Source organism: Grammomys surdaster, unplaced genomic scaffold (assembly GCF_004785775.1).
Source record: "Grammomys surdaster isolate TR1022 unplaced genomic scaffold, NIH_TR_1.0 350, whole genome shotgun sequence".
NCBI classification, from domain to species: Eukaryota; Metazoa; Chordata; class Mammalia; order Rodentia; family Muridae; genus Grammomys; species Grammomys surdaster.
In genome coordinates this window covers 624,652-651,143 of record NW_021604769.1, presented here as the reverse complement: position 1 = coordinate 651,143, position 26,492 = coordinate 624,652, and the positions used below count along the sequence as shown (strand labels likewise).

At 36.3% G+C, this 26,492-nt stretch overlaps 1 protein-coding gene across 1 annotated transcript; it reads left to right on the top strand.

The window, feature by feature from the left end:
• The first annotated feature begins 8,740 nt into the window (after positions 1 to 8,740).
• LOC114631058 (olfactory receptor 5AL1-like) lies at positions 8,741 to 9,682 on the top strand. The gene has a single exon (XM_028779362.1). The coding sequence runs from the start codon at positions 8,741 to 8,743 to the stop codon at positions 9,680 to 9,682; it is 942 nt and encodes a 313-aa protein (XP_028635195.1).
• Positions 9,683 to 26,492: the final 16,810 nt, after the last annotated feature.

The window sequence follows — 26,492 nt, the reverse complement described above, 5'->3', positions numbered from 1 at the left end:
AGAGAGAGAGAGAGAGAGAGAGAGAGAGAGAGAGAGAGAGAGAGAGAGAGAGAGAGAGAGACCAAAGATGGTTTGAGTCTTGGTTTAACAACAAACTCCCTTGGCTTACTACCTTGGTTTCTTCATTGTTAGAACCCTTGATAATTTTGGTCCTGCCTCTGACTTTTGACCCTTGCATTTTAAATCTGCTTAGTTGCTTTTGTTACATAAGTACAGTATAGTTGATGGTCCTGAGACAAAGATATCAAGAGCTAGGTACAGAGGACCAGAGATATAAGCTGCATAACTATCCAATAGCTTCAAGATTGAAGCATACACAAAGAAAAGGGGGGAATGAAGAGGAACTTTGGAACACTTGTCTCTGCCCAATGGGAGTAGCTAATTAACATTTCTTGGTCAGAGGACACTTGCTGAATTAACAGTCAGAAGAGGAAGAGAGAGTCTGACTAACATTCCTCAGATCACATGGAAGGGAATCCACCTGTGGGTGAGGAAGGCCCAGAGCACATAGATACCTTCCGAAAGATGGACCAATCTTTGCCACCTACAGACAAGGGAGGTCCTTGCCACCTGATTCCCTAGAGGCCAGTTTAAAAAGTCACACTGTTCTTCCAATGACATTGTTTCTAATGGCTGCCACACTGAGAACTGTATAAAAGCACATCGAATGAGTGGCACAGGGTCACCTCTCCTTTTGAGGTGCAGGGTGGTCCCAGCATGCTGGAACATTAAAAATTCCTCTTGCATTTCGCAGTGACCTCTCATCTCCTAGTGGTTCACTCAGGGGGTCTCTGGTAAACTAAGGCTCTGCTCCCTAGTCTCACAGTAGCACCCTCATCTGGGGGCCAAGGAATGGCCAGTCCCCTCTGTGGTCTTCCTGAGGAATGTGATTATGATCAGCTTCTCCTTTCTGAAGGGGAGGGGGGTCTACATGCTCCAAGGATCTCTCCCTTCCCGGCCTGGTGAAGTTTTCCAAAGTCCCTGAGCTGACCTCTTCACTTTGAACAAAACATTCAGATAGGAATTTCTTGGTAATGAACCAAATGTACCTCTGAAAAATGAGGAACTCATGGCTTCATTAAAAGTTGATCATTTCTTGATAGATTATCATTTTTTGAATGTAGAGTTTAATCTTTAATAAATTACTAATTTTGGCTTGCAAGCCTTGCAAAATCTGACATCAGCTCAATTTGCACTAATGTACAATGTCTTTTGCTAAATTTGACAGCTGTAATAAAGTGTACTCTGTTAGATGTCCGCACACAGCTTAGAACAGACAACACCAGACCAAACAGTTCCAAGGGGCGGCGGGGGGCGGGGGAGGTGTTATTCAGGAGATAGGGCAAAGGTGAGGGGGGAGAAGTAGAGGAAGAAGAAGGAAGAAGAGAAGAGAGGAGAGAGGAAGAAGAGATGTAGAGGCTGGCCATGACCATGTGGAGAGAAGGGGAAGGGAAGGGGGAGGGGAGAGGGGACAGAGAGAAGCTAGAGGAAAGAGAGCAAGAGAGCAAGAGAGAGAGGAAGAGGCAAGCAGCCCCTTTTATAGTGGGCAGGCCTACCTGGCTGTTGTCAGATAACTGTGGAGGTGGAGTTTAGACAGAATACTAATATACTCATGTAAGAAAAAAATCAAAATTCATTTTGCATATTATTTTACCAAGGACCAGCCTTGGCTTTGAGAGGAGTTCTGAAGAAGGGGTTTCTGGGAGCAGAGAAACAAAGGACTCAGGTCAAATCATAGGTCTAAGCTGGTGGCTTATGTTCTGCTGGAGATAGCTTTCCAGCCTGTTTTCTCTTTCTTCTGTTTCCTTTGGAGATCTCCAGACATCTCTTTCTCCCTATGTTCCAGTTTTCCAAGCAGTTCTCTCTTGTTATTCTAACAAATTCTCTCTGGATAGCTCATCTCCTGCAGATCAATTTACTTCAGGTTTTCTTTTGATTATCCTGAGAATCAGCATCTGGTGGACCCTGCTTCTTAATTCTTAGAAGACAGCAAGCAAACACATTTTTTTTCTTTTTTAACATTGCTAAAAAACTCCGAGATTTTCCTGCCTCCATTAAAGGCAGACTTTAGGCTTGCTGGGTGGTACCTGTCCTGAAATTACCATTTCTATCACACCTGGGCCTAACTTTGCTCTGTCCCAGGCTGACAGTAACTCAGGAATTTGCCTGTCTTTCTATCTACCTGCCTTCGCTTTTTTGTTTGCTTTGGTTTTTTGTTTGCTTTGGTTTTTTGTTTGTTTGTCTTCTGACAAGCTGACTAATGTTCACTGAGGACTAATGACCTCTGTTCATTTAGATTCGTGAAGTCTCTTAAAGTTCGCATTGTATCCTTATTTTTTGCATAGTTGAGAAATTATATATTTTTGAACTCATGTTTTTAGAGTTCTTTTGCACAGCCTTAAGGACTACCCTGAAGGTCTCAGCATTTACCATTTTGCTGAGACATTAGCCATACCTTCAACACCTAGACTCATGCTGTCTCAGATTAACATGGAGTCATTAAAGTCATCATGGAGGACATTCTTTAAAGGAGGAATATAAAATATTTACATTATTATCCAAACAAGCTTTATATCCACAGCAGTCTTCACCAATCCTGGAGGCTCATATCTGCTGGCCCTATCCTGTGGAGAGGAACCATGTCAATCTTTCCCAACAAAGGCCATACCCAGCTTGTCGTTATTTCCTATATGTTAAAGAAAAACTTGTATTTACTAATTTCTTAGATGTATTAATGCACATATCGAATAGTGTGACTACACATACCCCCGCCCATGTACTTGTAAGTGGATCAGTTAAAGAGATGGTACTTCCCTTCAGTCTTCACCTACACTCAACTTGCTGCCATCCAAGTGAAATTGTTTTATCTATTAATTAAATTGAGAAAGTTTTAAGAGATGGTCTTTTTGCTTTGCTTGAAAGATGTAACAAAATTAGAATCAAGAATAGACTGTGTCCACACCTCATATAGTAAATAAAAGCATCGTAATGAGGAATACAATAAGTAATCATAATTACACTAAAAAGAGAAATGGATTTGGGACAAACTTGTGTTCAAGTAAAAGCATTTAGGTCCAAGGACATAGCCACAGGTGTGCACTATGCTAAGGCAAATCCATGTAAAAATTGTTACTTTGAACTTACAATGTGTATTTAGAATGAAACAGTGCTTTGAACCTAATATCAACATCCTTCTATAAACCCCATTGTACATAACATTTTACCTCCGCGGTAATTTCTCAAAGATATCTTTGTCTAAGAAGGTATACAAAAGGCCAGAGAAAAGAAATAAAATTGTTGGTAGAATGGCTTGGCTTGGGGAGCTCTGCCCCATCCAGCCATCCAGCCGTCCATCCATCCATCCGTCCATCCGGCCATCCAGCCATCTATCTAAATGTATATGTCTGTTTTTCTATATATACATGCTTTTCTATATATAGATATGTGTGTATGCAAGCATGTATGAATACTTGTGGAGTGTATGATACAGACAGTTGGGCCCTACAAAGATGTGAATGTGCTAATGTATAAACAAGAATGTGAATAAAAATGTAAATGTATATGATATGAATGTATATGTGTCTGTGCATATTTGTACAAAGCATCTTAATTCTATCTTAATTCTTTTCCTTTCCTTCCTCTCTGGTTCACAAAGAGGTAATCAGACTAGCCAGAGAGGCTTCTGGTTGTCTGGACAGAGAAGAGAGTGATATCAATATATACATATACATATACATACATATATACATATATAATATATATTATGTGATATATATATATATATATATATATATAATAACTTAATTACCTGTTGCAAGGCAGTAGGTGTTAATCACCCAAGCAAGTGGTTTATAATCAAGAATAAGCAAGAAATTGTCTAGGACATTTTAGAAGTTATCACCAAGCATTCAGTATAGTTAGAGAACTAGAGGGCCAGAGACATCAGCCTTTAAGGCTCCCTCTATGTCTAACTTCCAATGTTGTGTCCTGTTGGTAATTCCAGGCCAAGCTGGCTCCTGGCATGAGCTCATCCTTGTAGGTTTGACAGATGATCCAGAACTTCCACTCATCCTCTTTGCCGTGTTTTTAATCATTCACTTAACTACTCTCATTGCGATATTAGGACTGATTGTGTTAATCCAAGCCAGGTGTCAGCTTCACACTCCCATATACATTTTCCTGAGTCACTTAGCCTTTGGTAACTCCTGGCATAATTCCTGTGGAACCTCAACCACAATCACGAAATTTTTATTTAAAAAGTATGATTTTATCTGCATGTGCCACTCAGTTGTGTTTATCACATGTTTAGTTTATAAAATGTACTTGCTGTAAGAAAGAATTGTGTATGGAAGTATTCAAAACACATTTTCTGCGGTGTTATTTCTCATATTTTAAAGAAAATTGTCCTAGTATTTTTTTAATATCCAATTACACTTGGGATCAGTATACTGATCTACTACTTAACGCGTTATTTTCACTATTTTAAATATTAGGTCCCAATAGATCAACCAGCATAATTAATCATGTTTGTGAAACATCATTATATTTTCAGCTCAATTTATTTAGCAATATATAATTCAGAGAGAGAGGGGGGGGGAGGGGGAGAGGGAGAGAGAGAGAAAGAGAGAGAAACATTCAGTAGCCACAAGACATCTATGAAATACATTTAAATTGCCAGAAAAAAATAAGAATTGGTGGTATACACAGCTCTTGCCTTCAGGTATATCAGACTCACCTTTTCAGAACTTTTTAAAGTGTTATTTATAGCGTAAGCATTCAAAGGTCTCTAAATAGGCAAAGAAGGCTTAGAGAAACAAACATTTTAAAGACTTGTTGAAGAAGTCTAACCTTTTATTGTTTCTATTGATTCGTTGTTACATGTTAAATGATGAGTCACAATCAACTTTTAAATTTTATTTGAAGATGTAGATATACTTCAGAGGCCATACCAAGCTTAGCAGAATTTTCTGTTTATTCCAGTGTATAATATTGGGGTAAGACTACTTGTAATCAAATACTTTTTGTTACATATAAATGTCCATGGAATATGAAAATCAAAAGTTGCATGTAAGCAGTTGGATATGTGTGCTTGGGTGATGGATCAGATATTTTGTATAGAAATCTATGCTTTTGGTTTACCAAGAAAGAAGTAACCATTGTACACAGTGATACATGACAATTTCTAACAAGAATATACAAACATAATGCAAATTGGTATATGATGTTAAGGATGTTAATTTAAGCATAAATAAAAGAATTCTAGCAACTAGTTTAAATGATAAGAGAAAAAATATATACATGGGGAAATGAGCTATCTTGACTTTTTCTGGTGAAAAATTTTTTAGGTGAAGAATAGCCAAAATCATCACTGTTTTTAACTGTGAAAGGTGATGTCAATGGCCTAGTGCTTATGCCAAGCCAATTTTAAAAAAAAAAAAAAACCACACACATTGTTTTTGGGAGGAAGGAAACTGTTTATAACCTTGGAAAGAATAAGTCATGAACTACTGAGAACAAATGTCACACTATAATAAACTGACATGTGTGGTGGATTATTCTTATTGTTGACTTGATTAGATTGGGGCTGGTTACTAGGATATTTCAAAAGGGAAACTGAAGAAGAAATATCCATCTCTGTTGTGATGATACTCTTTCATAAACTGGGTTTCCAGGCTGAGTAAAATGGGAAAAATGAGAAAGAGATTTGAACATTGATATTTTCTTTTTATGTACTGGAAAAGAAAAGTAACAAATACAGCGTACAAATGTACATAAGGAAATGAGTTACACTGGCTTTTTCTCATAACTAATTCTAGAAGAGTAAAGAAGAGAACATAGCAGGTGAGTGTAAAAGGGAAGGGATTCATGGCAGAGAATCCGGGGGAGACTTTGCACATATTTTAAGCTAATGCAAAAACTGAAATAAATTATAATAATACTCATACAAATGAGTGCAGGGACAACATATGGGTATACAAAACCTATATACATACACTGATCTTTCCCACACACCAAAGTGATAAGAATTCAGGGGGAAGTAGACAGTTTGAGGCACAACTGACAGGAATGAATAACCAGGATCTGACAATGACTAATATGGGAGGTAGACAGTTGAGAACAGCTCACTTTTGGGCAAATATGAAATAATATTACTGGTAATTCAAAAAGAATGTCAAAGCCAAAAAATTTGAAAATCTTTAAGGAATGAGGAAAAGAAGGTTTAAATATTAGAAAAAGTACTTAAAGTAATAAATTATACATTTAAGACTTGTAGAGTAAACACTGAATAAAGGAGACAAAACTAATTAAAATTTAATTTCTGGAATTGAAAGAATGAGTAGAAGCAAATGAACAAATGCATACTATCATAGCTGAGGCAAAAAGAGAAAGAACTAGCATTATGAAAATATATTAATATTTTAATTTTGAACTTTTTCATTTGATTATTTTTTAGACAAACAAATTTCAAGATGGAGCTGTGGAAATGGAAAGGTCGGATATAGTGGTAAAGAGGTTGGTCAGATGAAGATATCAAGAAACTTGTTTTAAGGAAGAGTTGTGTAGCTCTGGACAATTGACTTGTGGAAAAATAATTGACCCAAAAAAGGTAAGTGGAAACAGCAACCAAGAGTTAGTCATAAAACATCTGAGTAAGAGTCAGTGTGGCATAATCTATCAATTAGTTAACTTCTTTATTAATTATTTAACTAATCTATTAATATAATTATTAATTAAGTAATAAGAAAAATAATGCTTCCTATCACAACAATGGATGAGTATAGCCTATTGCAAAACCTAACATATACAGAGACTTTGGAAAGAAACAGAGAACTAGTCTGAAAGGAAGCAATTGTAAAGGAAAATCCTAGGATTGAAAATATAGAAGTTGTTAATATCAAGCCAAAGGTAGACATGTTACCCACAATTACAGTGAAACTACTAAAAAATGTGAGAATGAGGAAAGAAAATGATTACAGTTTAGAAATTATCAAGGCTATGATAGAAGATTCCAGAACATTTTAAAAATAATTTCATTTTCTATAGTTACAATTCCTATTAGACTACAGAAGACTTCTGCAGATTAAGCTTCAAACATTTTCCATATGATAGAGAACTAAATTTGATTTATATGACATAACAATGAAGAATTTTTATTCTTTCCACCCACTATGGGTAACTGACTTGCCTCGGGGAGACAGTGAAATTACTGCCTCAGTGAAAGAAAATATTTTTATCAATTTTAAATTGAGATAATTGAAGCCATATATGATGAATCTTTTTTACAATAATCTAGCCAAGAAACTTGAAAACTCTGGACTTTGCCTATTTGATGGTGGTGGTGGTGTGTATGTGTGTTTGTGTGTTCCATGCATATAATGGTGATTTTGCAGTTTATTAGTCAACACTCATTGAGAAGCCAAACAAGATATGAGATTGAGATGCCTTTGTCTATCTCTATTCTTTTTATTATGTTAAGGTAAGATCTTTCATAGACCATAAGTTCACCTTTTTTTAAAAAAAAATTTTTTTACAAAATTTTCGGCTAGCTTGGCTAGCCAAAATCTTGGACATTCTTGCTTCTGAATATTAGGAGTTCTTGCTGTGATTGAATACACTGTGATTTGAATAGTCTTGCCTCATTTTAAAGAATTGGGAATTCACTTCTGCATTTAAAAGATCATTAAAGATGTTCCAAGTGCACCTAACCCTCAAGAGACTTGAGGCCCCAGGGAGTGGGGAAGCGTGGTAGGGTGGGTGGTGGGGGGTGAATACATCCTCTTGGAGATGCAGGTGGCACAGGGACGGGGGGGGGGGGAGGTATGGGATGAGGAACAGTCAAAGGGCAGACCTGGAGGGGGATAAAGACTGAACTGTAAAAAAAAATAAAGAATAAAAACATAAACAAACAAACAACCCCCGCAAAAAAGATTAATTAAAAAAAAAAAGATGTTCCAAGTTGTTCCTTTCTGTTCAGGTATAGGAAGCATATGATAAATAATTTTCACTTTTCTAAAAAAGTTAAACGTATTTTATAATGGCAATGACATTTAAATTATATAATTATAACTGTAATTATATATATGGTATATATATGGTATATATGATATGATGTTTACACATGAGTTATATCATAGATATATATCTATATATTATTATGTCTGTGTATTCATCCCTTGCATTTAATTTGAAATTGCTGTATAATGCCTAAAAAAATCTGAGAATAATAGCTATGCAAAATAATATTTTTAATTTAAAAATTGCCTTGACAATATGCCACATACATAAGAAGTAATTAAGAATATGTCGAGAGTCATTAATCTGTTTCTAAAGTCAATATTTAAAAACTTTTAAATCTAATTAATATATTAAAGAAGAAGAACTGGAAATTTAAGAAAATATACACTTGATTAGAGTAATTTAATATATTATATACAATTAATATTCAATTATCGCTTACTATGAAAGAAATAGTATATGAATTTATACAAAGTTATTTATACAAAGTTATGAAAGGCCATCTTTCTATCCATAATAAATTCCTTGCAGATTCATACTTTGGAACTTCTAGACAAGAAAAATGATTTGCTATAAAACCAGACACAGTAAGAAGATATTCAACCTAAGATCAGCTAATCAGAATTAGCTCTTCTTTTATGCATGATTATATCCAAAGGAAGACAATCATTTGGAATGAGTTCATTTGGTGACAGCTCTTTAGTAGCATACACTTGTACAGTCTATGGCTCAAGGTAACAGTTCAGCAGTGTATCAGTTCATCCTTGTAGGACTGACAGATGACCCAGAACTTGAGGTCATCCTCTTTGCTGTGTTTCTAGTCATCTACTTAACTACTGTCTTTGGTAATCTAGGACTGATTATGTTAATCCAAGTCAGTCCTCAGCTTCACACACCCATGTACTTTTTTCTCAGTCACTTGGCTTTTGTTGATTTCTGTTATACATCCTCAGTTACTCCAAACACAATCATAAACTTTCTTCGAGAAGTCAAAAGTATAAGCTTCTATGCATGTGCTACTCAAGTGTGCTGTTTCATCACATTTGTTGTTTGTGAAATGTTCTTGCTGTCAATCATGGCCTATGATAGATATGTGGCCATCTGGAACCCTCTCCTCTATGCAGTCCTCATGCCTAGGAAGCTCTGTCTTCAGGTCATCGCCAGCACATACATCTATGGATTCACTGTGGGCCTTGTTCAGGCAGTGGCAACCTTCCACTTGTCTTTCTGTGGCGCTAATGTAGTCAACCACTTCTACTGTGATGATGTTCCCTTAGTTGCTCTGGCCTGTTCTGACACTCATGTCAAAGAGCTGATGTTGCTAATCATTGCTGGCTTCAACACCCTTTGCTCTCTGGTGACTGTGGTTATTTCTTATGTCTTCATTGTCTTTGCCATCCTGAAGATTCATTCTGCTGAAGGAAGAAGGAAAGCCTTTTCCACTTGTGCTTCCCACCTGACATCAATCACCATATTTTATGGGACGATCATTTTTATGTACCTGCAACCCAAGTCAAGCCATTCTCTGAACACAGATAAATTTGCTTCTGTGTTTTATGTGGTAGTAATTCCCATGTTAAACCCATTGATCTACAGCTTGAGAAATCAGGAGGTAAAAAGTTCCCTAAAGAGAATCACTGATAAATTATCTTTGATCGTCTATTAATCCAAAGTATCTGGATAGTAGTCAGAAGATATTTAATTGTGCCCTATTTGATGTGAATATGCTGAATGCCATTTCCAACATTCATATAGAGAGCCATGGTTCATTTGAGTTGTACAGGTTCATGTCTATGTATGTGTATGCATATATGTGGGTGCATCTGTATATTCATGAATGACTATGTATGTATATATATGCATGTGTATGTTTCTGTGCTTGCTAGTGGTTTTTTATGTATATGTGTGCATATATATTTATATACATATATATGTATATATATATATGCATGTGTGTGTGTGCTTGTGTATAGCCCATGTTGAAACTCAGAGCCTGACACATGATCTACAAGAGTTATATTGGTGATGTATGTACATATCTGTCAAAATTTCTCCCAATGTTGCAGCATGTCTTCATCATCAATTTTATGTATGTATAATTTAAATACATTTATACACATTGTATATTTCTCATATCCATGAATACAGTATATGGAGTTAGATCTACTTCTGGAATCTGTACAGTGTTGAACACTTCAGCTTGCATTTTAGTAGATTAACATCTTTTATCTTATATTTCAACAATACAAGATAATCTGGAAGTAGTAATAGTGTAATAAGAGTTTTTAAATTATTTCTGATTCTTTAATTACCATATTAGCATATCAAGAATTGTAGGTAGTTGTGTAATGATTAATTGTGAAGCAGTTAGAAATGGTAATTTCCCTTTAAAATAAACAAAATGAAATCATAAATGTGTATGTTAAATTTTTAAATGATAAGGGACCAAAAAGATAGATATCAGTGGACAATATTCTGGCTGCCCACGAGTAAAGATCCTAGTTCAACTCCTCAGCATTCATACTAAAAAGCAAAATCAGCATGTAAGTGTATCTGTTTAACCCTAGCACATGAGGAGCAGAGACAGGAGTCATTGTGCCCAGTTAGCTGAGCCAGTGAATAAACTCTGGATTCAGTGAGAGCAATGATTTTAAAATATAAGGTGAAGAGGGAGAGGATAGTAACCTGTTCCTCCACAAATGCATGTACATTCACATACATTGCACCCAAACACATATAGTGCACACACACACACACACACACACACACACACATTTATAATGGAGTCACTTTGCTATACATCTTTAAATATTTTATGAATTAGAAATGTTGTTGCAAAGGGTTGTTAGTCAACATATTTTCAAATACTGTTTTAAGTTCCCTAAAATAATCTACATAAAATACTCATTGCTATGAACAGAAAGAGACCAGTGTTATTGTGCTTAGCAAAGATATGATTAGTGAAAATGAGAGGCATTATTTTGTTTGCAGATGTTCAATTATAATTCCTTATTTAGTGAATTATAATTCCACATCTATTTTTCTTTATCGCATCTGGATTACTCATTTAAATGGGATGCTTCAGTTAATTATTTTTAGAAGCTTGGTGAAGAAGTATTTAACGTTTAAAGTAGTTTGTATTATTCACTAACACCCGTGTATTTACCACCTGAAAGAACCGTGGATTGTATTTCGTTTTGTAAAATCATGAAGAATACGTTTTAAATATCTACAGTGTATTTCTATAGTGCATAGATTTATACAGACATTTCCAGAGTTCTAAAGCTAGAATTAAGATTTGGATAGATTTCTAATAGACTTGGTTTGAACACTTGCTGCTTCCAGTGTTTAACCAGAGACAAGTAGTAAAAAGGGGGAATAAATTTTATTTTTAATGTAGCCTCATTGGGAAAATATTTCTGTCTGGAAACAACCTAGGAAAACTGTTTAGGAGATATTTTAAATATCACAAGGCTAATAGAACAGGTAGTCAGGAAGTTTATGTACATATTTGACCAGTTTGCTGAAAGTGAAGACAGTTGACTCATTATCTCATACTCAGGTAAGATGGCTGACTACAAGGCTATATATAGCCCTGGTCTTGTATTCTGATGCTAATTTCTCGTTCCTGGCAGGGGCTGCAGAGGAGTAGTGAATAAGTATACAAGTGACTTCTTGTGAACCTTCTGCCCACCTTAATTTGTAAAATAAAGGCTAGAGCTGGTGATTGGGCAGTAGAAGGGAAGGTGAGGCAGAAAAGTTTGGGGGAGAGGAAGAGAGAGGAGGACGAAAGGAAAAAGAGAGGAGGGGAGGCAAGATGGCTATGGAAGTCACTGTCATGTGTCTCTAGCAGTCTCCGGTAGATATTCATATCAAGGTTAAGTAATTGGGATAACAATTCTAATTGTGTGAGCTTCTGTGTATTGAGCATTTACTAATATATAAATCCATTGGTTAATCTTTAAGCTCAAGAGTTTCGATTTACTTGGTTGTTGGGTGGTGTAGCAGCTGACCATGGGGTGGACTACCGTGGAGTGTGACTGAAAGGTTGTCGCGAGGCTTGTAACAGATCACAGCAGACCAAATGGTTCCACAAAGGGAGGTTTATTCAGGAGATAGGAGGGAGAGCTGAGAGGTAGAGGAGTGGAGGCCGGCCATGACCATGTGGAGAGAGGGGAAAGGGAAGGGGGAAGGGAGAGGGGACAGAGAGCCTGCAGGCAGGGACCAACAGAGGAAGAGAGCAAGAGAGAAGAGGGGGCAAGCAGCCCCTTTTATAGTGGGCAGGCCTACCTGCTGTTGCCAGGTAACTGTGGGGAGAAGCATACCTGACTATTGCCAGGTAACCGTGGAGGTGGAGTTTAACAGATTACTAACAGTGACTATCGTTGGCCTGCCAGAAAGCCTGTTGAGATGAGAACACTCAGCTGGGCCAAGGTACCCAGCCCCCAGTAATGCTCATTTCTGTCAAAAAGGCACCAGAACCAAGAGCCGGTGGGGGATCTTTGCACTGCAGGTGCCGCCATTAGTGTGGGAACTAAAAGCTGGCAGCCAAGCGGCTGTCGTTTTTCCTAATACCTCCCACAAAAATATGCGCCTATATTCATACATGTACATGCATATACAGTCGAGAACTTTTGAAGCCGCTTGGCAGGAATCTGACATTGGCCAAAGACAATGAAATGGGCTTCCAGCAGGAATCTGATACTGGGCCATGACAAGGAAGTAAGTACAGGCACGAATCTATTTTTAGGCTAAAACGGGGAAGTAATTTCAGACAGGAATCTAAATCTTAGGTTAGAACAGCTTCAGGCATAAATATGACTTTAGGCTAGGACAGGGAAGTAAGCTCAGATATTTTGGTCATTCTAATAAGCCCTTAGAACAGTGATCATAGGAGTGATCATGGGGCGTTGTTTATTGTCTTACTTGTTCCTTGATTATTTGCATTTATTGTATTGCTACTTCCTCAACCTAGAACTGACCTTAATACTTGCATGTAATTAAAATGATATAAAAGCAGATTGAGAAAGAATAAACCTACCTTCAGCCTCAGAACTGGCTGGGGTCATGCTACAATGTTGTCTAATAGTCTTTTTTCTTTTTAATCCTCTCTCCTGCACTAGAGGACCTGTTGACTGACTAGGCTGCCCTGGTCAGTATACAAACATACTACTACTACTACTACTACTACTAATAATAATAATAATAATAATTTTATATTGATATAAGAACATCACAAATGCCATAGACATGGGTATAAAAATTAAGAATTTATTTAAATATGCAATAAAACAAAAATGCATAATAATAATTTTGATGGATTGACTAAAGAACCACATGTTAAGTGTAGTTTATTCTCAGAAGACAAATTCCAGAGGCTATTTAGGGACTATCTCACCTGCTTTGGAACTATCTTATTAATATAAGGTTACTGAGTAGCCCAAATCTTTTGGAACATTTCTTAAGAAAACCCTAGTTTATACTGCTAAGTGATTGTTAACATTAAAAGAACAAAATTATTAATACATATAACAGCTTCAGCCTAGTATTTCAGTATTAACCTGGACAATAATTCTGGGAAGACAAAAGATACAAAAAGACCAAGAAAACCAAAGTCTATCAAATTAGTCATAAGCATTGTATGTACTGTAGAAAGAATGTGAATTGTTGTAGTTCTGGTTTTCATGTTTGTGGCAGGTGAGTTTAATTTTGTTACCATATAAATATGTATATACAAACTGAAGTAATAAATGAAACCAGCTGCTCAGGTGTGCCCACTTAAAAATCAGAAGCCAGTCATGGAAGCTGAGACCAGAATCCAAGAGGCCCAGGCAAGAAGATCACAAATTTAAAGCCAGTCTGGGTCACATAGCCCATTTGAAACTATTCTGAGATAGATGAAGAAACCTTGCCTCAAAAAAAAAAAATCATGCAAACAACAACAAAACCACACGGAGAACTATTTGATCTCAAAATATGACAGCACTTTGTAGAAGAATGCCTGACTAATGCACAATGTAACTATAGAGGAAGAAATTACCACCACAGGTTGAAAACCTAGAGGTCTACTTTACTGGATGGCTGTCAGATTGTAATCATCCATAATGGAAAATAATAGCGTAAGATTAACCAACTACATAAATTATGTTTCTGAAATAGCTAAACAGTATGAATACATCTATTGAGTCACTGATTATCAATTCATGTCATGATCTACAAATGTATTAGAATAATTGGAAGAAAAATAAATGTCATGGAAACTAAAAAAAATACTTCTAATTAAATGAATGCACAAATAAATTTATAAGCATAGCTTTTTGATGAACCAGTTTTCTCTAATTACATGTGAAAAAAAAACCTGTGGGAGATGTATTCTCCGTGGTAGAGTATTTGTTTAAGATGCATGAAATTCTGGGTTCAGTCTCTGGTATGCCTGTAATCCCAGAATTCAAAAGGTGCTGGTAGGAGGATCAGAAGTTCAATGTTGTTCTCGGCTATGTAATGAGTACATGTGCAGTATGAGCTACATATGAACCTGTCTCAAAAGAACATTCTACTTATATTTCAAAACCCAGTATCAGTGTAGTGTAATTTTCTGACACTCTTCATTTTCTACAAGTAACAGAGGTCAACAAAGTCTTAAGTGGCTGAGGAAGCAGTACATAGGTATATGGGGTTGAGAATCAACTCTGATTATGGCAATAATCAATCAACCAAAGGTTGCCTATGACTGTGACCAGATAGACTGTGAAAAACATCACAAAACATGGGACTTAAAATTCTGGCCGTCTGTGATCCCCTTGAGAATGAACTCACTGACATAGGAGGTGTTCACTTCAGCCATTGACTCACTAAGATGTGGACTTTTCTGCAGGTGAAGAAGGAAAATGACATTTCTCAGTGCTCCAGTGAGTCCTGGCAGAAAAAGGTTGAGTTGTGTTCCTGCTCTGAAAGTATGTCACTCTGGGAACAAACACTCACTTTAATGACAATCCTTCCTTCTTGTTACAGAGATGAGTCATTTTCATGCAGAACAGCTTTCTAAAGAGTTAGAAGCTTTTTATCTTTAATAATAGTGGAAATGATTGTTAAATAAACATGTTAAAAATATGTGGGGCAATGTTGTGTGTAATTTTAAAGATGTATGCTTGCTCCTTGCCTAGTGCTTGCAACAGCCGTCTCGCCCAGATCCTATGGCTACCACTCAGGTCTCTGTTCCTTGCCTGGTGCTGGCAACGGTAGTCTCACCCACCTCCCTTTAGTCACGAGGAAGAAAAAAGTTAGAGACTTGGTTATTTTAAAAGTGACTAGATAACTCAAAGGCTAGGCCAAGAATATCCTGCCCCATCCTCAGCCTCGGCAGCCACCTGCAGAGGCTACAAACTATTGGTGCCCCGAGTGACCTCAGGGTCACTATACATGTCTGCAGTGTCCTATCTGCTTCAAAGCCAGGTCCAAAACCCGATCCTCTCTGCATTCCCTCCCTTTTCTGTCCAGCTGGGAAATCCCACCTTACCTTTTGTCCAGTGATTGGTTTCTGTTGCTTTTATTGACTCACCAAGAGACAATTAGGGAACCTCCACTTACCGGGAAACTGAGCATGAACTTTCTCATTTTTCTGTCACTATGTTTTTGCAACATATATAAGGAAGGTGGCAAAAAAAAAAAAACATAACTTGCACATACAATTGTATTTATAATTCCTAATTTTAAATTTATATTTTTTCCATAAGATATATAGAAGATAATGTCAAGATAATTTTTAATATCCATATATCATTATAATATTTATATACAATTATTGTATTCATATATCATTATAATACTGATATAACATTGCACCCAAGCGCATACAGTGCACAGAAACGCATACATACAAACACACACACATACATAGACACAGACAGAGGCACACACAAACATACATGTACACACAAACATTATGGAGTTACTTCACTGTACATCTTTAAACATTGGATGAATTTGAAATTCGTTGCATGTGTGTGTTAGTGAACATATTTTCAAACAGTGTTTTAAGTTTCCTAATCTACATAAAACACATTACCATGAAAAAAAAAGAAACCAATATTTTTACTATATTTTCAACAAAAAAATACATAATTTGAAAATACACTTGTATTTGTAATTCCTAATGTTAAATGTATAGTTTTCACATAAGGTATATAGATAATAATTTCAAAAGATAATTTTTAATATTCTTATCTCATTATAATATTATATCTTTTATAGGTAATTTTTTCTATATCCTCTTCCACTTAGAGATTAACCACTTTATCCTGTAGAAATGTAAAAAAAAAGATCAGAAATGTACAAATGCTGGACATTTAAAAGTGTATTCCTCAGAAGTTTCATACATATGTAGAATATATCTTGATCATGTATCTACAACTATTCCCTTCCTTCAGATTTGCCCTGTCGTTGAACAGAGCTCTCCTCCAAATGCATATTTTCTTGTTCTGATAGCTTGCTGATTCAAATCAGGGATACACATACATTTATAGCTATGGGCTAAACTTCTGGGGCATAGACAATCTTCTAAAAGCTTCTTATTGTAGCGGCTAGTAGTTTTCAGATATTGATAATTGCTCAAAGGGGACAATTTTATTCAAATTTAAAATTAAACATATTTTAAGTATATCAACCAGAATGTAAATTTATTTCAGATAGTACATTATATAAACTATTCTAAATTATATATACATACATATGTGTGTTTTCCATAAATATGTGCTAATGTATTTAAATACCTAAAAATATCCATAACACTTGATGTTGATTGCACACTTAACAATGTTTCATAGAAATACCCAATTTTAGACAGGACATAACAATATACACAGTTTCAGTGAGTGATTTGATGTAAGTTTGGTATAATAATAAAAAAGAAATCCTGAGAAGTAACTGTCAAATTCATTTATGATGTCTTAGATTCTGTTCTATACTATGACAAAGCACCATCGCTGAGAAAGCATTTATTTGGGGGCTCAATGTCCCAGGGGGTTAGAGTCCATGACCATCATGGCAGGTGTATGACCAAGTCAGGCAGACATAGCACTGGAGCAGTAGTGCAGAGTTTCTAGTCTATCCACAAGCACGAGGGAGAGATGGTTAATTGAGATTCCTAGAGCAATTGAAACCTTAATGATTATTGTCAGTGATATATCGCTTCACTAAAGGCCACACATTCTAATCGTTTCCAAACAATTCTAACAACTGTAGGCCAAATATTCAAATACATGAGCCAGTGAGGACCATTCTCATTGTAAAGACCACAATGTGTTAAATTTAAATGGTAAGATCTATTAATTTTTTGATGTTGTAATTTAGTACTATTCCTAACTTACATTATACTTAGCACCTTATGTAAATTTATTTAGGTACGTGAATTCATGTGAAATTATTTTCTGGGCTGAAGGGTGTCCATTCTCCATGATTTACTATTGAAAAAGAGAAGAAAAGGAAAGCAGGTAATATTAGTGGTCACATTGAGGAGTCAGTATAGCATTGGTGTGGCTAGAGTCACTTTTATAGTCAACATTTTGCTACACAGACAATAGTGGCTTCTACTTTCAGTTTAATTTTGATAAAAGAGAACAATACTAACATATAAATACATAATTTTTATGGTGTTTAATTTATAAGTCTAGATTATCTAAAGCAAGTCTTATTTTTATCACTTATTTATTTATTTAATTAATTTATTTATTTATCTTAAACTCCAGATTTTATTCCCATCCCGGTCCACCCTTCTATTGTTCCATTTCCCATATCTCCTCCCTGCACCCCTGTCTTTATGAAGATGTCCCCATCCCCCATCCCTCAACTCACCAGATCTCTAAACTCCCTGGGCTTCCAGTCTCTTGAGGGTTAGATGTCTCTTCTCTGACTAGACCCAGCAGTCCTCTGCTGTATAAGTGTTGGAGGCCTCATATCAGCTGGTGTATGCTGCATAGTTGGTGGTCCAGGGTCTGAGAGATTTTGGGAGTTCAGGTTAATTGAGACTGCTGGTCCTCCTACAGGGTGGCCCTCCTCCTCAACTTCTTCCAGTTTTCCCCTAATTCAACCACAGGGTTCAGCAGCTTCTGTCCAGTGGTTGGGTCCAAATATTTGCATCTGACTCTTTTAGCTGCTTGTTGAGTCTGCCTGCTTGAGGACAGTCATGACAGGTCCCTTTTTGTGAGCACTCCATATCCTCAGTAATAGTGTCGGGTCTTAGGGCCTCCCCTTGAGCTGGATCCCACTTTGGGCCTGTCCCTGGACCTTCTTTTCCTCAGGCTCCTCTCCATTTCTGTCCCTACAGGTCTCTTGTAGCTTCCAGTTTATTTCTTAATCTGTTCTTCAGTTGTCCTGTTCATGATTGACTGTTTCTCCCAGCCTGTCCACCTCTGTCAATTTTTAAAAGAAATCCATATAAGCCACTGACATATTTTACTACAAATGTTGTGCAAAATAAGTGATATTTCATGCTTCATTTCAACTTTCATTCTTCCTTTTTTTTCAGGTAAACAGAGATGGATTATTGAATGCCACAGCAAAATACTGATTTATCAGGGCCTCACGTCAGACTCAGAAAATTACAATACATCCTTCTCAGGTCTCTGATCACATTGATGGGTAAGTTAGCTATGGCTTGACTGCTAGAGAATAACAGAAACCTAGCTCTTTATCCAATAAATTTCTTAGTTAAAAGCTGGAGCTTTTATTACTGTTATTGTTGTTATTTTGATGAAAAATGAACTCTGACATTTATTGCATAGAGAAAAATAACACTATTATTGCTAAATGAATAAAACCGAAGTCTGTAAGAAGAAAGTTTTGTTCTCTTTAGTAATACTAAGCCTGCCTTGCTATTAAGAAAATACCTGCTGACTAACTCTGTGAAACAACAGATAAATAATTTGGTAGCAAAACCTATTCAGATACATTATCATAAATTAGCTATGGAGGACTATGAGACTCAAGATGAGGTTGTTACTCTATCCAGGATGTTCCCAAAACCCATCTCCACCCAACTTAAAAGAAGGGACTTCTGCCCCAGACCAAGCAGAGAGGGGCCATCCAGAATCCCCTCTGACTGCCAATCTGAATTCTTGCTTAGGGTGTGAGACTAAGCCCTGCAAGAGAGTATAAATAAAACTTAAAAATATCTCTCTGGGTTCCCTGAGGGACAAGCCTGACTGCATAAGGGTTGATGTCAAAAGTATCCCCTCTCCAGGAAAAAAAAAAATCGGGACGGGTATGACCCTCATGCCTCACTGGACAATGACAGGGGGACCAGAGCCACTACAAGGTCCCCTTCAATTACTGTAGGTCAGGCCTCTATCCCCGCCTTCGAAAGATTAGAATTGCCACAGCCCTTCTGTACTTAGAGAAGGGAGGAGATGTCAGGGGCATCCCTACTTATACACTGAAGGCCTAAAATCAGCCATAGGCCTAAAATCAGCAATAGGCCTGTCATACATGTATACTAACACCAAGTCTTGGGTCTCTGTGGATAAACACTGAAACAGATGGCTATAAGCTATTGTAAACAGGCAACTTTTGTGACAATTTACCAGCCTGAGTAGTCATAGACCTTGTAAATAGGTAGGCTTGGCAGATATCACCAACTAAGAAAAGGACAAGTGAATCATAGGCAGAGTCATAGTGACCTGTCTCCTGAATCCTCACCCAGCTGATACCCTGTTCTGAAAGATATCTGTACTCTCCCTGAATACCCATGCTCCAGTGTCATGCTCCCTTCCCCATATCTTGCCTTTTTGTGTTTATAACCCCTGTGTGAATGAGTATAAATTACGATTTAAAAAAAATAAATAAATTATTAAAAAAAAATAAAGACCTGTTCTGTCCCGTGGTAAGAAGAAGCCTGACTGCTCCTTCCACACTCTCTTAAGCTTCTTTTATTTTTTTTTTAAATTAGATACTTTTTTATTTACATTTATAATGTTATCCCCTTTTCCAGTCCACCCCCCCCCCGGAAACCCCCTATCCCGTCTCCCCACCCCTGCTCCTATGAGGGTATTCCCCCACTCACCCACCCACCAACTAACTCCCACCTCCCCACCCTCTCCCACTCCCCTACACTGGGGCATCAAGCTTTCACAGGACCAAGGGTCTCTCTTCCAATTGATGCCAGATAAGGCCATCCTTTGCTACATATGTGGCTGGAGCCATGAGTCAAACCATGTGCACTGTTCAGTTGGTAGTTTAGTCCCTGGGAGCTCTGAGGAGTTTGTTTGGTCGATATTATTGTTCTTCCTATGGGGTTGCAAAACCCTTCAGCTTCTCTAACTTTGCCACTGAGTACCCTGTGCTCAGCCCAATGGTTGGCTGCTAGCATCTGCCTCTGTGTTAGTCCAGCTTTGGCAGAGCCTCTCAGAAGACAACCATATCAGGCTCCTGTCAGCAAGCACTTCTTGGCATCCATAAAAGTGTCTGGATTTGGTATCTGTATATGGGATGGATCCCCAGATAGGTCAGTCTCTGGATGGCCTTTCCTTCAGTTATTGCTCCAAACTCTGTCTCCATATTTTCTTCCATGAGTAGTTTGTTCCCCCTTCTAAAAAGGACTGAGGCATCCACACTTTGATCTTCCTTCTTCTTGAGCTTCATGTGGTCTGTGAATTGTATTTTGCTATTCTAGGCTTTTGGGCTAATATCCACTTATCAGTGAGTGCACATCATGTGTGACTTTTTGTGACTATATTACGTCACCTATGATACTTTCTAGTTCCATCCATTTGCCTAAGAATTTCATGAAGTCATTGTTTTTAACAGCTGAGTAGTATTTTCTTGTGTAAATGTACCACATTTTCTGTACCCATTCCTCTACTTTCTTACTGCAAGTTTTTCCTATAGACTTTCCTGCACATTAGAGTTGCCTATTTTCTTTTTGAACAGCCCAACAAAATCTAATATGAACCCCGGCTCTTGGAAGTGGCATCCAGAGATCACCATCTTTAAAATCCCCAGAATGTTGTACAAAGTACAGTGAGTCTGGTTTGTGAATTCTGGTCTGTAGAGCACTTTTACTAGCTGGATTGGATAACAAGTCTAAGCCATATTTTCAGTTAAATTACTTCTACTTTTTTTATTGTTTTCTAAGGTATGTTGGGGTTATCTATGCCTCTACCAGGCTAGAGGAGTTCAAGTCAAATATATGAATGTTATATGTACAATATTTTTAAGAAAATAAATTATCTCCATAGTCTCATTTTCTTTCTGAAAATGATCCACTGCAGAGTGTGTTAGGATCTGTTGTTCTCATCTATTTTCTTTTGGTAAAATCTACCTTTGTCTGCTTTTCCACACAAAATTCATATTTGTCATTCATCCCTCATCTATCTACTACTAATTTTTATTGTTTCTTTAGCTTAAACCTTGTTTGGCAGCTAAAGTTAACAGCAAATGCATGAGTCACATGCTTCAGTTTTCTGTGGGTTAGGAATGCATTTATGTGTCAACATTGTCAACATGCTCACCTATACAAACTTATTTTTTTGTTCCAAGAAACACATTTTGTACTCTATCTATCTATCTATCTATCTATCCATCTATCTATCTTCTACCTATTTCTATTTGTGTATTTTCAGATGAATGTTACATACCACATTGATAACAGAATAAATAGCAAGAATCTCTTTTCTCCTTCTAGCTGTGAATCCTAGGAGTTAAACTCAGACCATTAAGATTGATAACAAGCAGTTTACCTAATGAGCCATCAGTCAGACTCCTCTTAGATAAATTCTAAGAGGTCATCCAGTTAACTTGAGGTCATTCAAAAAGCATGTTTGTGGTAGGGAGACAGCACACAGAAGGAGGAGGAAGGGAAGGAGAGAGAAAGAGAAGGAGGAAGGAAGGGAAAGAGACAGAGACAGCTATAAAGACAGAGACAGTGGATTAAAAAGTAGTAAATTGGGCAAAACAGATATGTTAGAAAAGCAGTAAAGACATGAAACACAGAAGATAATTTGACTTTGTTTACTATCATAGTTCACTAAAGATGAAGCTTTCTAATAGGAAATTGATGTACTCAGTAGGATGGACTGGTACATTGGTACCAAAACTCCATCTGAATTTCCTTCTTAGAAATAAGCTTGGTTTCCAGTGAGCTCAATCTGAAGTTGTCTTTGTGACTCATTATTTCCTAGGAACCTGTAGTTCTCAAACTCTCCTGAAGTACCCTGAAGTTATTCAGTTCCTTTGTGTGTTTTCCTCAGTGGAAGACAAGCTGTATAAATTATACTGTGGATTTTCAAGAAGTGTCTTTATTAGAGTCCCGAAGGAACACTTTCTAACATATGAATTAAATATTTCCTTTAAAGCAAATATGAATGCTACAACTGAAGACATCATAATAAAATGAAGTATTTTAGTCACTGTCACTATGAAAACTGACATTGTAAAATCAAAAGCAATTGATAGATTTTGGAAAAAATCCATATTTCCACAATTTTAAAATTAAGTAAAAGAATTACTTTTCTTATGGAATGTTTTAGAATATTGAATGATTTTGCATGGGTAAAGAGTTTAATAAACTACAATTAGTAAATTTGAAATAGAGCCTTTCAAAAGCAAGATAACAGCAGTGTTATAAATAATAATAGTAAACAACAAAACAAACATTCTTACCACATTCAATCACGAGCTTGGAAATTGGAAACAATAAACTCAAGTATTGTTATTCATAGATGATATGATAGCATATATAAGGAACACCAAAAACTCTATTAGAGAACTTCGACAGCTGATAAATCCCCTTCAAAATAGCCACAAATAATATTAAATGTCTGGATGTAATTCTAACCAAGCAAGTGAAAGACCTTTATGATAAGAATTTCAAGACCCTCAAGAAAGAAATTTAAGAAATCAGAAGTTGGAAAGATCTGCCATGCTCATGTATTGTTAGAATTAACATAATGAAAAAGGCCCATCTTACCAAAAGCAGTCTAAAACTTCAATGCAATTCTTACAAAATTCCAACATATATTTTTTACAGACCTTGAATGAGCAATTCTCGGTTTTATATGGGAAAGCAACAATAGCAACACCAGCAACATAAACAAGATACCCAACAAATCTTAAACAATGAAAGCACTCTGGAAGAATTACAATACTTGATCTCAAGTTGTATTACAAAGCAATAGTAACAAAAACTACATGGTATTGGTATAGAAACCTAGAGGTTGATCAATAGAATATAATCAAGGACACAGAAATAAACCCATAAACTTACAGAAACTTGATTATTGACAAGCTAAAACAGAACAATGGAAAAGGGAGAGCATCTTCAACAAATGGTGTTGGTATAACTGGATGTCTGAATGTAGAAGAGTAAATATAGATTCATATTTATCAGGCTTTATAAAACTCAAGTCCAAGTAGATCAAAGACCACAACATAAAATCAGACACACTAAATCTAATAGAAGAGAAAGTGGAAAATAGCCTTGAAAACATTGATACAGGGGACAATTTGTTGAATAGAACACCAATGGATCAGGTTCAAAGATCCACAATTAGATATATGAGACCTCATGAAACTGAAAGCTTTTATAAGTTGAAGGACATTGTCAATAAGATAAAATGGCAGTCTAGAGATTGGGAAAATATCTTCATTAATTCTACATCTGAAAGAGGGCTAATATCCATAATACATTAAAAAAAAACTTAAGACGTTAGACTCCAAAAGACCAAATAACCCAATTAAAAATGGACTACAGAGCTAAACAGAGAATTCACAGTAGAGGACTTTTGAGACACACTTAAAGAAAGGTTCAACCTCCATAGTCATAAGGAAAATACAAACCAAAATGGCCATGAGATTCCATCTTCCACCCATCAGAATGGTTAAGATAAAAAACTCAAGTGACAGCACATGCTGAAGAAGATATGGAGAAAGGAAAATACTCTTCCATTGCTTGTGGGAGTATAAACGTATACAACTACTCAAAATCAATGTGGCAGTTTCTCAAAAATTTGTAAATAGTTCTAACTGAAAACCCAGCTATACCACTCCTGAGCATATACCCAAAAGATGTTCCACCATACCACAAGGACACATTCTCCACTATATTCATTGCAGATTCCTTGGTAATATTCAGAAACTGGAAACAACCCAGATGTTCCTCAACTGTAGAATTGATGCAAAAAATGTGGCAAATCTGCACAATTGAATACTATTCAGCTATTAAAAATAAAGAAATTATGAATTTTGCAGTAAAATGCATGGAATTATAAAATATCCTGATTGAGGTAACCCAGACCCAAATGAACATTCATGATATTTACGCACATATAAGTGGATATTACCCATAAAGTACAGGATACCAGGGTATACCCCATAGACCTATAGAAGCTAAACGAGAAGGAAGGCCCAAGGAAGGCTGTTTAGATGTAACTTATAGGGGAACCAAAATAGTCATAGGAGGCAGATGGAGAAAGGAAACAGGGTGTGAGAGGGTACGGAGAGGGGAATGTGAGAGGGTCAGGATCGTATGTAGGGGATGGGGGTGTACCAGAGACCTGGGATGGGGAAGGCTCCCTGGAGTCAAAGAGGGTGACCTTAGTTGAGACACATAGTAGTGGGGGTATGGAACCTGAAGAGACTACCTCATGTAGAAAAGCAGTATTTACAGTCTTCACACTGTATGTACCTATTCTTCAACCACCTAGTTTTATTAACATCTGTTATAACTTCTATGTCATCTCACCACAATCATGAGCTTTATGTGAAGAGTTAAATGTATGATTTTATTTGTGTATGCCATTCAGCTGTGCTTTATATCGTATGTCTAGTTTGTAAAAAAATATTTGTTGTAAAAACTAAACTTCATAAGAAAGTAATCAAAATACAAATTTTATCTGGTGTTACTTCTCATATTTTAAAGAAAACAGTCCTAGTTTTCTAACATTTGATTACACCTGAGATCAGTATACTGATCTAAGATTTAGTGTGTTGTTTTGTCTATTTTAAAAATTAGGTCCCAACAGATCAACAGTAGCCAAATTAATCATGTTTGTGGAACATCATTATATTTCCAGCTCAATTTACTTAGCATTATGTAATTCACAAAACCATTGAATAGTGCAAAGTCATCTATGAAATACATTTAAATAGCCAGAAAAATTAAGAACTGATAAATACAGATTGACATACAGATTGCTTCAAGGTATACCAGATTAAACTATTAGGAACTTTTAAAGAGTGGCATTTATAGAGTAAGCATTTAAAGGAAGCTAAGTAGGCAAAAAGGATTTAGAGAAGCAAACATTTTAATCATTTGTTGAAGATGTCTAACCTTTTATTATGTGTTTCTATTGATCATTACATGTTAAATGATGAGTCACATTCAACTACTAAGTTTTCTTCATAGAAGTAGATATATTTCAGAAGTCACACCAAGCTTAGCAGAATTTTTTCTGTGCATTCCAGTGTATAATATTGAGGTAGGACTATTTTTAATTTAACACTTCTTTGAATTTATATATGTAAACTCTAGGCACCTGTGGAATATAAGAATTGAAAATTACATGTCAGCAATTGGGTAAGACATTAATCATAGAAATCTACTTTTGATTCACCAATGTCCCCTAGTGATATATGAACATCTTTAAAAGAATGAACATATATAATATGAATTTGTATATGAAGGTAAGTGTATTACTTTCAGCAAAAATAAGGGAAAACAAGTCACTATATAAAGATTAGGAGAAAGAAGTGAAAATGCAGATATTTGGGTGAAGATTAGGCAAAATAGTCACAGTATTCACTGTGATTGGTGATGTCGATGGCCTAATGCTTCACATAAGCCAAATAAAAAACCAGATTGCATTTGGCAAGAAGGAAGCTGTAGATAACCTTGAAAAGAACAATTCATTGAACTGCTGAGAGATAATGTCAGACTATAATAAACAGAGATTTGTGTTGGATTATTCCTGTTGTTGACTTGATATGATTTAGAGCTGGTTAGTAGGGTATTTTCAAAGAGAAACCTGAAGAAGGAGCCAAGACTATAATGGTGTTACCCTTCCATGAATCTGGATTCTAGGCTAATCAAAATTGGAAAAAATGAAGATCTTGGAACACTGATATTTTCTTTTCATGTGCAGCACAAGAACAGTAAAAAACACAGGATACAAATAAATGAAAGAAAATTAGCTACACCACATCTTATAACTATGACTAGAAGAGTAAGGAGAAGAGCCTAGCAGGTGAGTGTAAAAGAGGAGGGTTTCATGGCAGGGAAGCCTTGGGAGACTTTGTACAAATTTTAACCTAATACGAAAACTGAAAAAAATTATATTATAATGAATGTATTTATGGAGATGAGTACAGGGACAAAATATAGCTATACAAAACCTATATACATACAGTGATCTTTCTCACATAGCAAACTGAAAAGGATTCAGGGGAAGTGGACAGTTTGTGGAACATCTGCCAGTAAGATAAAAGGA

What these genes read in the sequence shown, in the direction of transcription:
- LOC114631058 (XM_028779362.1), top strand. Translation starts at nt 8,741, where the DNA reads ATGGCTCAAGGTAACAGTTCAGCAGTGTATCAGTTCATCCTTGTAGGA.